We start from the raw sequence: 13,847 nt of genomic DNA on the forward strand, positions 1-13,847 counted from the left end.
ATTCTCACCTCAGCCTCTGTTCCCTGCCCTGGGTGAACCATAGTGCAGGGTAGCAGTTAAGGGGTCGGCTTCTGAGAGTGACTGCCTTGGTTTCCCCTTAGCTCTGTGCTTTTGGCTGAGAAAGATAAAATCTTTGGGGTCTCAATTTCCTCATCTGTAAAATGGGGACAGTAAGAGTACCTATTCCATAGGCTGTTGTGGGGATTGAAAAGTTATGTGGATGAAAGTGTAAAATACTCAGGCTGGGGCCTGGCATGTAGTAAGCACTCCATAAACGTTAGAGATGTTATTTCTAGTGATTTAGCGACAGCTGTGCACAGCACCTGAGGATTGGTGTGCACCCTGTGCCTCGGTCCTCTGTGACACAGTGTACAGCAGTTGAGTTGACAGGTGAGAGAGAAAGTGATGGTGACCCGTCCCTGACAGCTCCAGACGAGAGAGCTGACAACAAATCTATGCCCAGTTGGCTTATATTTGCGAGACTCTGATTGCTACCACAATTACAGAAGAGGCGCTGCTAATCAGCAGAGTTTTAAAACCCTTTAAAGGCAGATTTTGTGTTATTGGAATTAAAAACCATGCATGTGTGTCATAGTAATAGAATCTGTGTAGAGCAGAAAGGCACGAAACAAAGCAGCCTTCATCTGGAGGGGCGGGGCTCCTGATAGCATTATAATTTTTAGCTTCGTGGGTATTCCCGGGGAACTTTTTGGATGCTGCTGGGAATTCCTCTTTGCCGGGTTTGGATGCGTTGCCCTGTGACTCACAGGAAGCCAGGCATCCTATAAAGGGCTCCGGCAGGAGCGGGGCTCTGTTCTTCTTGGCTGACTTGGCACCAGCCCGGCAAGAGCAACAGGACAGGACGAGAGGGGAGACCGGGGGACGCACCAGACCGGACAGGGAAACAACCTCTTCACAAACCCGTAAGACTCTGAAGAGTAGCCTGGGGCCAGGAACTCAGCCGAGGGAGGCGAACAGATAAGCAAAGGCCTGGTGGGAGCTGTCGGCTCTCGCTAGGTTCAGACTAAAGTCTGGCTTTTCCCTTTGAGTAGGTGATGAAAATTTAAAGTCTTATTTATTCATTCAGGTGAACTTTTTCATAAAGGTCGCGGTGCTGGAGCCCTTTACCTGAAGCCTCACGAGGCTGCCACAAACAGCACTGTAGAACGACCGAGTAACTGGCTCCTGGGGTTTCCTTCTGTGATTTATTTTGTGCATCTCCTCCCCAGAAAAGCACGTCTGGTCCGACCTTTTGATGGAGAGAACTGCTGAAGCCATGACTGCTGCTTGGCTCCTCTCTGCTCTCACCTTCGGTAGGTCGATGTCATTAGTTAGAGCGGGGCCTCCTGTCCTCTGACGGGGTCCAGTGACTCTTCCTTGTGGGTGGGCACCCTCTGCATGGGAGGGTTTGGCAGCTTCCCTGTGTCCCTCCCCCCAGTGCGGTTTGCCCTGGAGTAGGGGCCGTTTACCTCTGTGTCTGTTTCCTTATGTGTTAGGTGTTGATCATAACACACCTAAGGCACCCTGAGGGGAGGGTTCAGTGCCAGGGTCACGCACAGGGCCTCAGGTTGTGCTGGTGGGTTCAGCAAAGTGTGGCTGTTCTGACCACAATCCCCCTGTAAAGTGGGCGGACCCAGGTTGTGGTGGGAGCAGGTGACACGGGTGCAGAGTCAGTCACAGAAGAAATGCACATAAACAGAAGTATCTTCATCCAAACCCTTATTTTTATTGATTTCAGAGAGAGGAAGGGAGAGGGAGAGAGAGAGAAACATCAATGATGAGAGAGTCATTCATCGGCTGCCTCCTGCACGCCCGACTGGGGATCGACCCCACAACCCGGGCCTGTGCCCTGACCCGGAATCGAACCCTGATCGCCTGGGTCACAGATCGACGCTCAACCGCTGAGCCACACTGACCAGGCCCAAACCCCTTCTTACTTTAGAAAAGGTGAACAGCCCTGGCCGGTGTGGCTCAGTGGTTGGGGTGCCAGCCTGCAGACTGAAGGGTCCCGGGTTCGATTCTTGCCAAGGGCATGTACCTCGGTTGCAGGTTTGGCCCTGGTTGGGGCACATGTGGGAGGCAACTAACCTATGTGTCTCTCTCACATCGATGTTTCTCTCTCTCTCCTTTTCACTCTGAAAAGCAATGGAAAAAATATCCTCAGGCAAGGATTTAAAAAAAAATCTGAAAAGAGAAAAAAAAAGGAAAGGGGAACAGAGTTTGAGTCACCCCAAAGTCCCCCGTGGGCCACCATGGGACAGCAGAGGCCCTGCTAACAGCGGCGGGAGCCCCGCATGCGGTGGCTGGAGTGGTGCACAGCGCGGGGAGCAGGGCGCGGTCGCCAGGGCGGGCGGGAGGTGTCGGTCCGCAGGCGGGAGGTTTCAGTTACAGATGGAAAGAGTTACAGAGACGGAGGGTGGTGACGACCGCACCCGTTATGAAGCTGTTTAATACCCCTGAACCATGCCCTTGCGACGGTTAAGATGGTACATTGTATTTTACCACAGCAAGAAAATAGACAAGGAATAATGGGGGAAAGAAAAGCCCAGTTAAGGGCGTCAAACCGAGGCAGGGCTCACCCTCCCGCAGGACTCACCCTCCCCCGGGGCTCCCCCTATCCCCAGGGCTCCCCCTCCCCGCGGGACTCCCCCTCCCCCGGGACTCCCCTATCCCCAGGGCTCCCCCTCCCCGCGGGACTCACCCTCCCGCGGGACTCCCCCTCCCCCGGGGCTCCCCCTCCCCCCGGGCTCCCCCTCCCCCCGGGCTCCCCCTCCCCCGGGGCTCACCCTCCCCCAGGGCTCACCCTCCCCCAGGGCTCACTCTCCCCCCGGGGCTCACCCTCCCCGAGGGGCTCACCCTCCCCCGGGGCTCACCCTCCCCGCGGGCCTAAGCGTGGTTCCTCTCCCGCTTTCCCGCAGCGCTTCTGTGCGGGGAGGGCGGTGCCTGGTCCTACCACGCCTCCCGCGATCCCATGACCTTCGATGAGGCCAGCGCTTACTGCCAGCGCAGATACACCCACCTGGTGGCCATTCAGAACCAGGACGAGATTCGGTACCTGGACTCCGTGTTCAGCCACGTGAAAACTTACTACTGGATCGGGATCCGAAAGGTCAACGGCCGGTGGGTGTGGATAGGGACCCAGAAGCCTCTGACGGAGGAAGCCGCCAACTGGGCTCCCGGGGAACCCAACAACAAGCAGAGCAACGAGGACTGCGTGGAGATCTACATCGGGAGGGAGCAGGACCGGGGCAAGTGGAACGACGAGAGATGCAGCAAGACGAAGCTCGCCCTGTGCTACCGGGGTAGGTGCCAGGCGGGGGGCACCCGGGCAAACGCTGGCGCCGCCGAAACGGTTCTCCGTTGTGACTGTATGTCCTGAAAGACCTGGTTTTCAAGGGCCCTGTTTGATAAAGCGTCTCTGGGTTCTGCGTGCGAGTTAGGCGAGAACCCCGCGCGTCTGCGCCCTAAATGCGCGCAGAGGCCTGGCCCGGGCGCAGCGTGGACGCGCACCCACGGCCCAGTTCAGCGGCCTGTTTACTCGGGCAGGGGAGCTGCCTTTAGGCCTTGTGGCCCAGCGGGATTTCTGTTCTTGGTGCCAGTGACGGCTGTACCCTGGCATCCGGGCACTAAAATCAAGGCCTAGAGCAGCCGGGCCCACCACTCAGCTCCCACTCTGTCAAGCGCGCCCTGCGACGCCTGGTGACATCTGTGCCGCACCCTGTGGATCCTAAAGCCAAAGGAACTCACTTTCCTTGCCGTGGCTGTGTGTCCGCAGCTGCCTGCACCCAGGGGGCCTGCGGCGGCCGCGGGGACTGCGTGGAGACCATCAACAACTACACCTGCCAGTGCCACCCCGGCTTCAGCGGGCTGCAGTGTGAGGAAGGTACGCCGGGCGCCCCGTCCCTTCCCCCGGCCCGACGCCCGTCCCTTCCCCCGGCCCGACGCCCGTCCCTTCCCCCGGCCCGACGCCCCGTCCCTTCCCTCCGCCCGACGCCCGTCCCTTCCCTCCGCCCGACGCCCGTCCCTTCCCTCCGCCCGACGCCCGTCCCTTCCCTCGGCCCGACGCCCCGTCCCTTCCCTCCGCCCGACGCCCCGTCCCTTCCCTCGGCCCGACGCCCCGTCCCTTCCCTCGGCCCGACGCCCGTCCCTTCCCTCGGCCCGACGCCCCGTCCCTTCCCTCGGCCCGACGCCCCGTCCCTTCCCTCCGCCCGACGCCCGTCCCTTCCCTCCGCCCGACGCCCCGTCCCTTCCCTCGGCCCGACGCCCCGTCCCTTCCCTCGGCCCGACGCCCCGTCCCTTCCCTCCGCCCGACGCCCGTCCCTTCCCTCGGCCGCAGCGCCCCCGAGCTCGCCAGCTTTGGAGGCAGGTCCGCAGGCCTTCCCTTCCCGGGGGGCGTGGTGGCCCAGGGTTGGCGGTTAAGGGCTGAACTCGTGACGTCAGACCCTCCCAGATTCAAGTTCAAGTCCCAGATTCACAGGCGTTAAGCCCCGAATCCCAGTGTTCTTACTGGCTTCACAGGCTCAGTTAGGGCTCCGCGGCCCCCACGCAGATAGAACACGTTCAGGAAACGCACCAGGCCCAGGCCCAGGCCCGCAGCTTCCCACCCGCGGGAGCTGGGAGAGGAGCAGACTGACCTGGTTTCCCTCCGCAGCTGTGAGCTGCGGGGCCCGGGAAGCCCCCGAGCACGGGCGCCTGGTGTGCACCCACCCGCTGGGAAACTCCCGCTACCAGTCTTCCTGCGCCCTGCGCTGCGAGGAGGGCTACCGGCCCAGCAGCCCCGGGGCTGCGCGGTGCACGCCCTCCGGGGAGTGGAGCGCGCCCCTTCCGCGCTGCCAAGGTAAAGCCCTCCTCGCCTTAGCTTTGCATCCAACTTGGGACATTTGCAAACTCTAGGGAAAGTTCTTTTTGTCGCTGTTTTTTAATAAAACTAGTCCTCTCAGCCCATGGATGTGGCCAAGTTGGCACAGGCTCGGGGTGAGAGGTTTTTATTCTGTGTTCGAAATGGGGGTTTCTGATTTGTAAGAACGCACACAACCACGAAGCGCCCCGGACCCTCAGCGGCTCTCTCCCCTTCCTGCCCTGTTTGACCTCAACAGGCTCTCTTAGGGCCCGATAACCCAGGAGCCTTAGCATCTCTCTCTCTGCGTCTTATCTTCCAGGCCAGAGACAAGACTCTGTCCCCCGGACTATGGGTTAAAACAAACAAGTGTCTTTTGTGTGTCACTACTGTTTTTATCCCAACCAGCCACAAACCCCAGCTCAGGATCTGCTTTTCCTTCATTTCTGCCATAAGTAAAATAGACCATGTGATAGGACAGACCAGACACCGCTCAGCCCAAAGTCAGACTCAGAAAAGATGAAGATGCCCATGAAAAAGCGCGAAAGCTTTACTGTGGGTGCGCCCTGAGTTCATGGCAGATTTTGGGGTCCACCCTTGGAAGGCAGCCCCTCGCTCTGTCCTAAACTCAGGCTCCACGGGCAGGGAGCGCAGGGCCTCTAAACCCACGGCCCTCTTTCTCCAGTGGTTGAGTGTGACGCTCTGACGGGTCCTGCCGATGGATTCGTGGATTGTTCCCGAAGCTCGGGAAGCCTCCCGTGGAACACAAGCTGCACGTTTCGCTGCAGGGAAGGGTTTGAGCTGGTGGGGCCCCCGCGCCTCCAGTGCACCTCGTCCGGGGCCTGGGACACCGAGAAGCCCACGTGTAGAGGTAGGCGGCCCCCTCGAGTGTACTGCGCACGCTCTTTCCTTGAAATGGCCCAGCCAGACCTGCTCACGTGAAGGGTGCCTGTGTTCCAGCTGTGACCTGCGGCGTCCTCGGCCCGCTGCGGAACGGCTCGGTGACCTGCAGCCCTCCCCTCGGTCACCCTGGCCCCCAGGCCCCAGAGCTCCCCGTCGGGGCCTCCTGCAGCTTCACTTGCGACAAGGGCTTCCTGCTGCGGGGACCCACCCGGGTTGAGTGCGCGGCGCAGGGACAGTGGACGCAGCAAGCGCCGGTGTGCGAAGGTGGGCAGAGCGCGCCCCTCCCCTGGGCCCAGGCCAGGCCTGTGGAACCGGCTTCCCCGGGCAGCGCTCACCCCCTCTCGGAGCCGCGTGGGCAAGACCAGCGCTCCCGGGGGCGGGGAGGGGACTGTGGAGGACAGAGTTGCGTGGGCTCCAGCTGTGCTGTGCCAGCCTCAGGCCGCGGGCGTGGGATAGGCAGGACTCCCTAAGGGAAATCGCACAGGAAACGTAGAAATCAGGCTCACGGAACATGCCTGGCACAGCTGCAGAGGCGCCCTCATCACGCACAGAAGCCCCGACATTCAACCCCCTTTAGAGCAGGAGCAAGGATGTGGGGAACGGCAGGTCTCGCTACCAGCTGCTGACATTCTCGTAGCCACGCAGAGCACAGCTTTCCAGTGGCCGCGGCCACAGGACACAGCCTTCTGCAGAGCAGCCGCCCCGTGGCCGCCTCTTACTTCCCTTTGTTCCGCATCATCTGCGCACCTGGGACGTCAGTCGCTCTCTGACACACAGGTCCCTCTGCACCCTGAATTTTCCTCGAGGGTGCTCGGGAACCCAGGCCCCGGGAGAGGCTGTCCCTTAGTTAGCGCCACTGGCAATAGAGGGGTTGGGATTCAAGGAAAACACGGCCTTCCCGGTGGTGGGGAAACGAGGACTCTGGAGCCCTCGAGCGGCTCCTGGTCCGAGATGAGCCGGGCTCCTCCAGGCCCACCAGGGACTGCCCTTCCCGCCACATCTCCTGACCCCGGCTTTGGCGTTTCAGCTTTCCAGTGCAAAGCCCCGTCCCGCCCCCAGAGAGGCCACATCCACTGTCTTCCCAGCGCTTCCGGAACTTTCCAAACTGGGTCCAGCTGCGCCTTCTCCTGCGAGCAGGGCTTCGCGCTGAAGGGACCCGCCAGGCTCCAGTGCGGCCCCACGGGGGAGTGGGACAGCCAGGAGCCCACCTGCGAAGGTGCAGTTTCTGTTTTATTTTCTTTTAAGAGGAAAAACAAAACAATTGCAGGGCTAGGGGACTTGGTGACTTGGGGAACCGTGGCTGCAGGACAGGAGCAGACTTCTAAGGCTCACTCCTGTCTTCCAGCCGTGAGATGTGACCCCGTCCGCCGGCCCCAGAGTGGCTGGGTGAGGTGCCCCGGGGGCCCCGCTGGGGAGCTGGGCCCCGGCTCCTCCTGCACCTTTGGCTGTGAGGAGGGCTTCCAGCTGCGAGGAGCGGCCCGGCTCGAGTGCACGGCTCGGGGACAGTGGACACAGCAGGAGCCCTCCTGCCAAGGTGAGCCTGAAGTCAGACTTCAAGAGTATCTGTGGGCTGCTGAGCACAGATTGCCCCGAGGGCCCTGAGCCTCATAACTCCCACGTGCTGAGAGCCTAGTAGCGCCTCGACGTTATGCTCGAGTGCTGACTTTTCAGCCAGATTTGGAAGTTTTCCGGCGGATTCGCCTTAACCTCTCCCGGCCTATCGCCCGCAGCGGTCCGGTGCTCGCTCCTGGAGCCTCCCAGCAAGGTGAACGTGAGCTGCAGTGCCGAGCCTGTGTTCGGCGCCGTGTGCACCTTCGCCTGCCCCGAGGGATGGACGCTGAACGGCTCCGCGGCTCTGACGTGCGGCGCCACAGGACACTGGTCTGGGGTGGTGCCCACGTGTGAAGGTGAGCCGCTCACTGATGGACGGCGTCTGGGGGGTGAGAGCACAGAAAGGGAGTTATCCGGCTAAAGTAAAATGAAGGATCCGCTATGTCCAAGCCAGATGAGGCCAGAAGCGCTGGCCAGGTTAATGAGCTGGCGGACATTCACTGTCCTGGGGACACAGAGGAAAGAGAAGAGGTGACATGTTGATAGAATGCGTAGAATATTGACGATTGGAAAAAGGAGAGCTAGGGGAAAGGAAAAAGACAGAGAGGCCAGGGGCAGTGTGTTTGCCTGGCGGTGGTTGGGGCAGATCCCCAAGGCCTTTTGTTTTGTCCCCCCCCCCCCACCGCTGAGCTGCAATCAGCGTGCAAAGGAAGGGGCCGGTCAACAGAGCAGGGCTCTAAGGTCGCTCCTTCCCCTGCCGGTTCTCCCCGCGCCCCTAGCTCCCGCCCCGTCCAGCGTGCCCTTGGCCGTCGGGCTGTCTGCGGCTGGAGCCTCCCTCCTGACATCAGCGTCGTTTCTCCTCTGGCTCCTGAAACGCCTCCGGAAGAAAGGTGAGGGGCTATAATTACTCCACGGGCGGCCTCCAGTTACTACTTCAGGAACAAACTGTAGCAGAATTAAACGGACGCCTTAGGGAAAGAGTGTACAGCAAGCTCAAGAGGGAGCTGTAGTAAGTGTGCGGCCGGCTTAGAGCCCCAGGCACCGCCGCTCAGCTGAGCTCTGCGCCCGCGGAGCTGTGCGGTGAGGCTGCCAGGACTGGTGCCCGGGAAGGTGGATCAAGCGCTTCTAGCAGTTTCATCTGGGCGGACCTCACAGGGAATGTGTGACTACAGCTAGCCACACTCACGGTTTGTTTAGCCTCCAGAGTACTGAAAACTTTTTTGAATTAAGTTCTGATTACAAAATAGGAAATTTCACATAAAATCCAGATTTGGGACTTGCCATGAAAAACTGGGCAGCACAGCTGGCAAGCTGAGCCGGCAGCTTTCTGCTGGTGCTAGAGGCTGCCGGCCCCGCTCAGAGGGGCCGCTTCGCCTGTCGCCCTGCTCGCCACCCGGCTGGGCTTGTGGGACGACTGTACCGGGGCCCCGGAGGCGCTGAGTTTGGGTCGGGCTGTTTCTGGATTCCACGTGTCCTGAAAAGTCAGTGGGTCCAAACTAACGGTTGTCTTTTTCTTGCAGCCAAGAAATTCGTTCCCACCAGGTAAGTTGCCCTCTGAACCCCACATGACACTGAACGCCCCCCCCCCCCGATTTTCTGTCCTCGAGTTGGAGAGCTGGGCTTTACTTAGTGTTCTCTTGTGTTCTGCAGCAGCTGCCAAAGCCTTCAGTCGAGTGGCTCCTACCTAGTGCCTTCTGAGTCCATTTAAGTCCAAAAGGAATCAGGTACGACTTGAAAATTGCACCCAGTTTTGAGAGAAGATACCCTCTTTACATGTTCTGTTGCTCCTGGAGCCCCCAAATCTGCCAGTTTCTGGAGTGGGGGTGGGGGGTGTTATGGCCTGTGGTTTCATGTGTTTGCAGAGGGAGAGGAAAGGAACAGGATCTGGCCTTTGTTGAGTCAGCTCACTTATGAAAGTTAGTAATAACGATGACAATGGCTGACCTTTACATGCACTTACTACATCCTAGGAACTCTTCTGAGCTAGGAGCTGTGAGACGGGCTATTGCTGCATTTATTGTTACATAGATGAAGAAGGTGAGGGGCAGGGAAGTTAAGTAACTTGTGTAAAACCTCCAAGCTAGGTAGTGGTGTGGCCAGGATCCAAACCTAGGTAGTCTGGTTCCAGGATCTGTGGTCTTAATCACTCTGCTCTGCTTTCTGAGAATTTGGAAGGGTCAAGTCTCCTCCGAATGCTTTTTAAAAAATTAATACCTTTCTGTGTGCAGTTTTAGGTTTATAGAAAAAGTGAGCAGAAAGCACAGACTTCCAACATACCCTGACTCCCAGCTCCCATTTCCTCTCTTAGTAACATCTTGCATTAATATGGTGTCTTGTACAATTGGTGGGCCAACATTGCTGCATTATTAACTCAAGTCCACAGTCTACGTTAGGGCTCAGTCTTGGTTTTGTGTATCCTATGGGTTTCGACAAATGTGTAATGATACAAATCCCCCATTACAGTCTCAGACAGAATAGTTTCACTGCCCTTGCTGAGCAGGATTTTGCCGCTCATATTTGCACTCCCTCAGTGAGCGTACACACAGTGAACAGAAGGTGAATTTTGTTGTTGCTGTTCTTGTGCAGAATATTAAGCGTCCTGATGGCAGGCACTCTTGTACTTGCAGGAACACAGGTAAACTGGGAAGTGCCCTGAAGATGGCAGAGGCAGAGCTCTCCTTGGATCTCAGGCCCTTCCCACCTACTGCAGCTGGACTGCAGTCCCCCCGAGACCTTCGAAGGATCAAAGTCCAGTGGGCAAGGCCAGCCTGCCACCCAAAAGACTCATGTTCTTTTCCCTAGTCTCAGGATCTGGAAAGTGCTGGCTACTAGGGGGAAAGGATATTCTCTTCCAGGCCAAAGTGAAGAGCCCGCCGCTCTGGAATCTTGGACTCCCTTTTCTAACTCTCCGTGGCTCCTGGCGAAGTCTTCCTGGAGAAACCCAGTACTTTGTGACATTGTTTCTTTCTTTTGTCCCTCACAGTGTTTCAACTGCTGGTTACAAAGTTGCTGTCATGGGCTGCATTATAATTGTCAAAAGTTTAGAGGAAACAAATTGGCCAAAGATATTCTGTTGCTGACTTGAAAAAAAAAAACAAACAAACCACATTTTTGTTAATGGTGCAAATCTTACTGAAGACTCCTTTGTGGGGATTACTAAACAAAGCCTGAATCACTCTTATCCCTGTGGGATTCAGTGCTTTTCAAAATATTCTTGGAGAGCGCGTTCTTTTGACTTGCATGGAGTATGTATTCCATAATTCTTAATTCAGTATAAGTGCTGTAAGGACTTTAATATTGTGTAAATGTTAGGACTATGACCAGGTAATAGCCACTTTCCTAGATCACCACCTCTTTATTTATTAACAAATTCTAACGTTGCATCTGCAGATTTGAATATATTTCAAAAAAAGGCAAATACTATCTCCTAACAATGTACAGTGGTGACCAGTGTAACATGAGAGTTTTGTTGTTGTTCTGTTTTTTGGTTGTGTTTGTTTGTTTTATTTTTGTTTGTTTGTTTTTTGCTACAGTTGTTTTTAAAAACCCGAGTAGTATCAGGGCATACACTTATTTTTTTTTTCAGAAGTTTGTGGTTTCCATGATGAAAAACTTCCACGCGTTTTTATCTGATTGGATAAAAGCATAAATGCAAAGAAGTTTAGGTACACTTCTGTGAATGTCTTTGTTGGGGAAAGCATGTAGAAATAAGGATGTGCTTTTCCTTCCTAAACGGACGTTTGTCAGATGCGACATGTAGCATATGATTCTTGAATAGTACACAAGGTTCTAAATCCACGATAGGACCTCCCCAGGTACTGGGCTCATCCAGTAGATTTTCACAAGGTGAAGGTGTTGAATAATTATTTCCTAATTGCTTTATTGCTCATTAGGCCGTTCTTGAAGAGAGGAAAGCCTATATGAGCAAGTATTTATATTTATTTATAAAGGAGCTTAAAATTCCTGAGGAATCCAGTTATTGATCACCGGCAGTGAGAAACGCTCAGTCAGTGGCTGCCGAAGCTGCTCCGGCCTCACAGACTCCACACGCCCATCGGCTCGGCGGCCTGGAGAAAGCCAAGTTCAGAGGGGCCCTGGCTCCTGTGGCGGAGGCAGAGCCAACGGCACCCGGGGAGGTGGCAAGAATCAGGACGGTGGGGGTTTCTAAGGGCCAAGGACTCTGGGAAATAAGAGAGAGAGGGTGAAAAACAACTCTTGTGATCAGGCTACATGTGAAATGAATTATTGTTTTATCTGGGACTATTCAAATGTAAATATATTACTAAATTGAAAATAGCTGTGTGAGATTTAAATGTGTCTGTTTGAGTTTTATAAAGTATTTTAAATTATGATTTGAAATATTTTACAATTTTTAAAGTATGTATTTATTTATACTTATGTCATACCTATTGTATTTGACATGACACTATAAAGTTTGATAATAAACATGTTTATATTTATATCTGTGTAGGACCTCTTTTTAAAAATTCTATTTTATTTAAGTAAAACTCACATGCCATAAGACCCACTCGTTTTAGGTATATTCACAGGACCCCGCAAGCACCGCACTGTGTAATCAGCACGTGTCTGTCACCCCCCAGGAGAAACCCAATGCCCATCAGCAGTCACCCCCCAGCCCCTGGTCATCGGGCACCTACTTTTTGTTTCCGTGGAGTTGCCCATCCTGGGTATTTCGTATAACTGGAATCACACAACGCGGCCTTTGCGTGGGCTTCCTTGGCCCGGGAAGCGCGTTCGGGGTTAACTCACTTTGAGGCGGGCCTGCTGGCTCCCGCGTTAGCTTTCCCATCCCCCAGGCTGAGCGCTGAGCGTGTGGGTGGTTCCTGCCTCCTGGCTACTGTGAAAATGCTGCTGTGAACTTCTTGGGCAGGTTTCCCAGTAGACTTACGTTGCAGTTTTCTGGGGTGCAGTGTAATTGCCGGGTCACGTGGTAACCCCACGTTTCATTTTTTGAGGAGCAGCCAAAGTGTGTTCCAAAGGGCTGCGCCATTTGACGCCTCCACCAGCGACGCGCGAGGTTCCCGCTTCTCCACACTCCGCCCAACGCTCGTCACTGTCTCTTTTTCACTATCATCACACTGACGGATATGAAGTGGTATAGAGGCCCTTGCGTTGATATTGCAATTGTCTGAAAAAATACCAATAATCTAAACAAACCATTAAGATCAATGAAACAAAGTCCTTGACCTGGAGTCTCGGCAGCCTGCCCGTCTCAGTCCCAAGTCAAGCAATTCACCGTCACTTGCTCTGAGACTCAGGTTTCCTCGGGGCTGAGAGCAGCGTGGACTTTCGCCACCCGAAAGGTGTCTTCTCTCTTCTGAAACGCGTCGGCCCACAAGGCGTGCGCTGTGCCTCAGAGTCTCCTTGTCACCACTGAGTCAAAGTGTGTGAAAGCTCTACGGAAAGCTGCTTCGCCGCCTGGCCCGGCTCGCCAGGCTCACGCGTTGTGGTTGCCGCACTGTCCCTGACTACAGTTGGTTTCGCTTTAACCTTACGCTCCATCTTAAGCTCAAAAGTCTTACTTAAGAGAAAAATTAAAGAAAAAATGAGAAACAGGGATAGATTCTGCCAGTTAGCTCTGTTTCTCTATAGGGCTGAGTCACGCGCACCCAGGATGTCAGCTCAAAATGCAGAGAGCACGACCGTTGGCTTCCCGGGTGCAAAGTGACGGAAGGTGCTGTACAGCTGGACCTGCCCAGGAGGAGTCAGGTCAAATGGGGTTGGGTAAGTGGCAAGCACAGAAGTGAGAAGCGGAGCAGGTCCTGGTGGTAGCAGATTAGCTTTTATGGAAGACACCAGAAGCCTATCCACACCAGAGGTAGGCCCGGGTGTCCACCCGCCTCCATGGCCCCAGCAAGACCAAGTGCACCGTGGCCACCTCTTTCCTTACACCTGGGGGGTGAGCCCCTCTGATCACCTGCCACCTCCTAGACAGTCACTCAGGGTGATGTCTCCTGACCCAACCTTGGGAAATTTCCCTCACAGACTCTTCCTTCACCCTCTGGAATTCCTGCTCCACAACCCGCAAGCCCCATATCCCCCAGCTTCTCTCCAAGTCTCCTTGTAGCATCAGCCTGGCTGAGAACATGAGCCCCGCAGACCTCCCGGGCGATGCATCTACCCTCTCACACCCCACACCTCAGTGCTGGAAGGCAGAGCAGCGTCCCCTGTATGATGAATTTCTCTTATTGGTCTTTGTTCTTCTAACCTCTTTTTTAAAGAATTGAAAAAAAGAAATAAAATAGCCCCATTTCCTTAGAGCTCGTGCCACTGAGATGCACCTTCTCACTGTCCTCATGCAATGACCTCCCACCCTCTGCTCTGACGACCTTGGCCTGCTCCGGGCCTTCCTCTCCCTCGGAGCACCTCCCGCACCCCTGTGTGACTTCAGCACCCAGGCTCCCAGCCCGTCCCATTGTCTCACGCTCAGGCCTCCAGCAGCATCCTTCTCAATCCAGCGGGAGATACCTTCCCCCGGACACAGCCTCAACCTTGACGTCGCCTGAGCCGTATCAGCTCTAGAACCACACAGGCT

At 55.7% G+C, this 13,847-nt stretch overlaps 1 protein-coding gene across 1 annotated transcript; it reads left to right on the forward strand.

Moving 5' to 3' along the window:
- Positions 1-885: 885 nt before the first annotated feature.
- SELE (selectin E) lies at positions 886-11,447 on the forward strand. The gene is made up of 14 exons (XM_016202352.2): positions 886-923; positions 1,230-1,313; positions 2,919-3,302; positions 3,776-3,883; positions 4,652-4,837; positions 5,523-5,708; positions 5,798-6,004; positions 6,768-6,956; positions 7,086-7,274; positions 7,471-7,647; positions 8,071-8,181; positions 8,812-8,833; positions 8,942-9,015; positions 9,919-11,447. Exons 2-13 carry the CDS (start codon positions 1,256-1,258, stop codon positions 8,997-8,999), a joined length of 1,875 nt encoding a protein of 624 aa, XP_016057838.2. The 5' UTR covers positions 886-923; positions 1,230-1,255; the 3' UTR covers positions 9,000-9,015; positions 9,919-11,447.
- The last annotated feature ends 2,400 nt before the right edge of the window (positions 11,448-13,847 follow it).

The sequence above is a fragment of the Miniopterus natalensis genome, chromosome 19 (assembly GCF_054644295.1).
Source record: "Miniopterus natalensis isolate mMinNat1 chromosome 19, mMinNat1.hap1, whole genome shotgun sequence".
NCBI lineage: Eukaryota > Metazoa > Chordata > Mammalia > Chiroptera > Miniopteridae > Miniopterus > Miniopterus natalensis.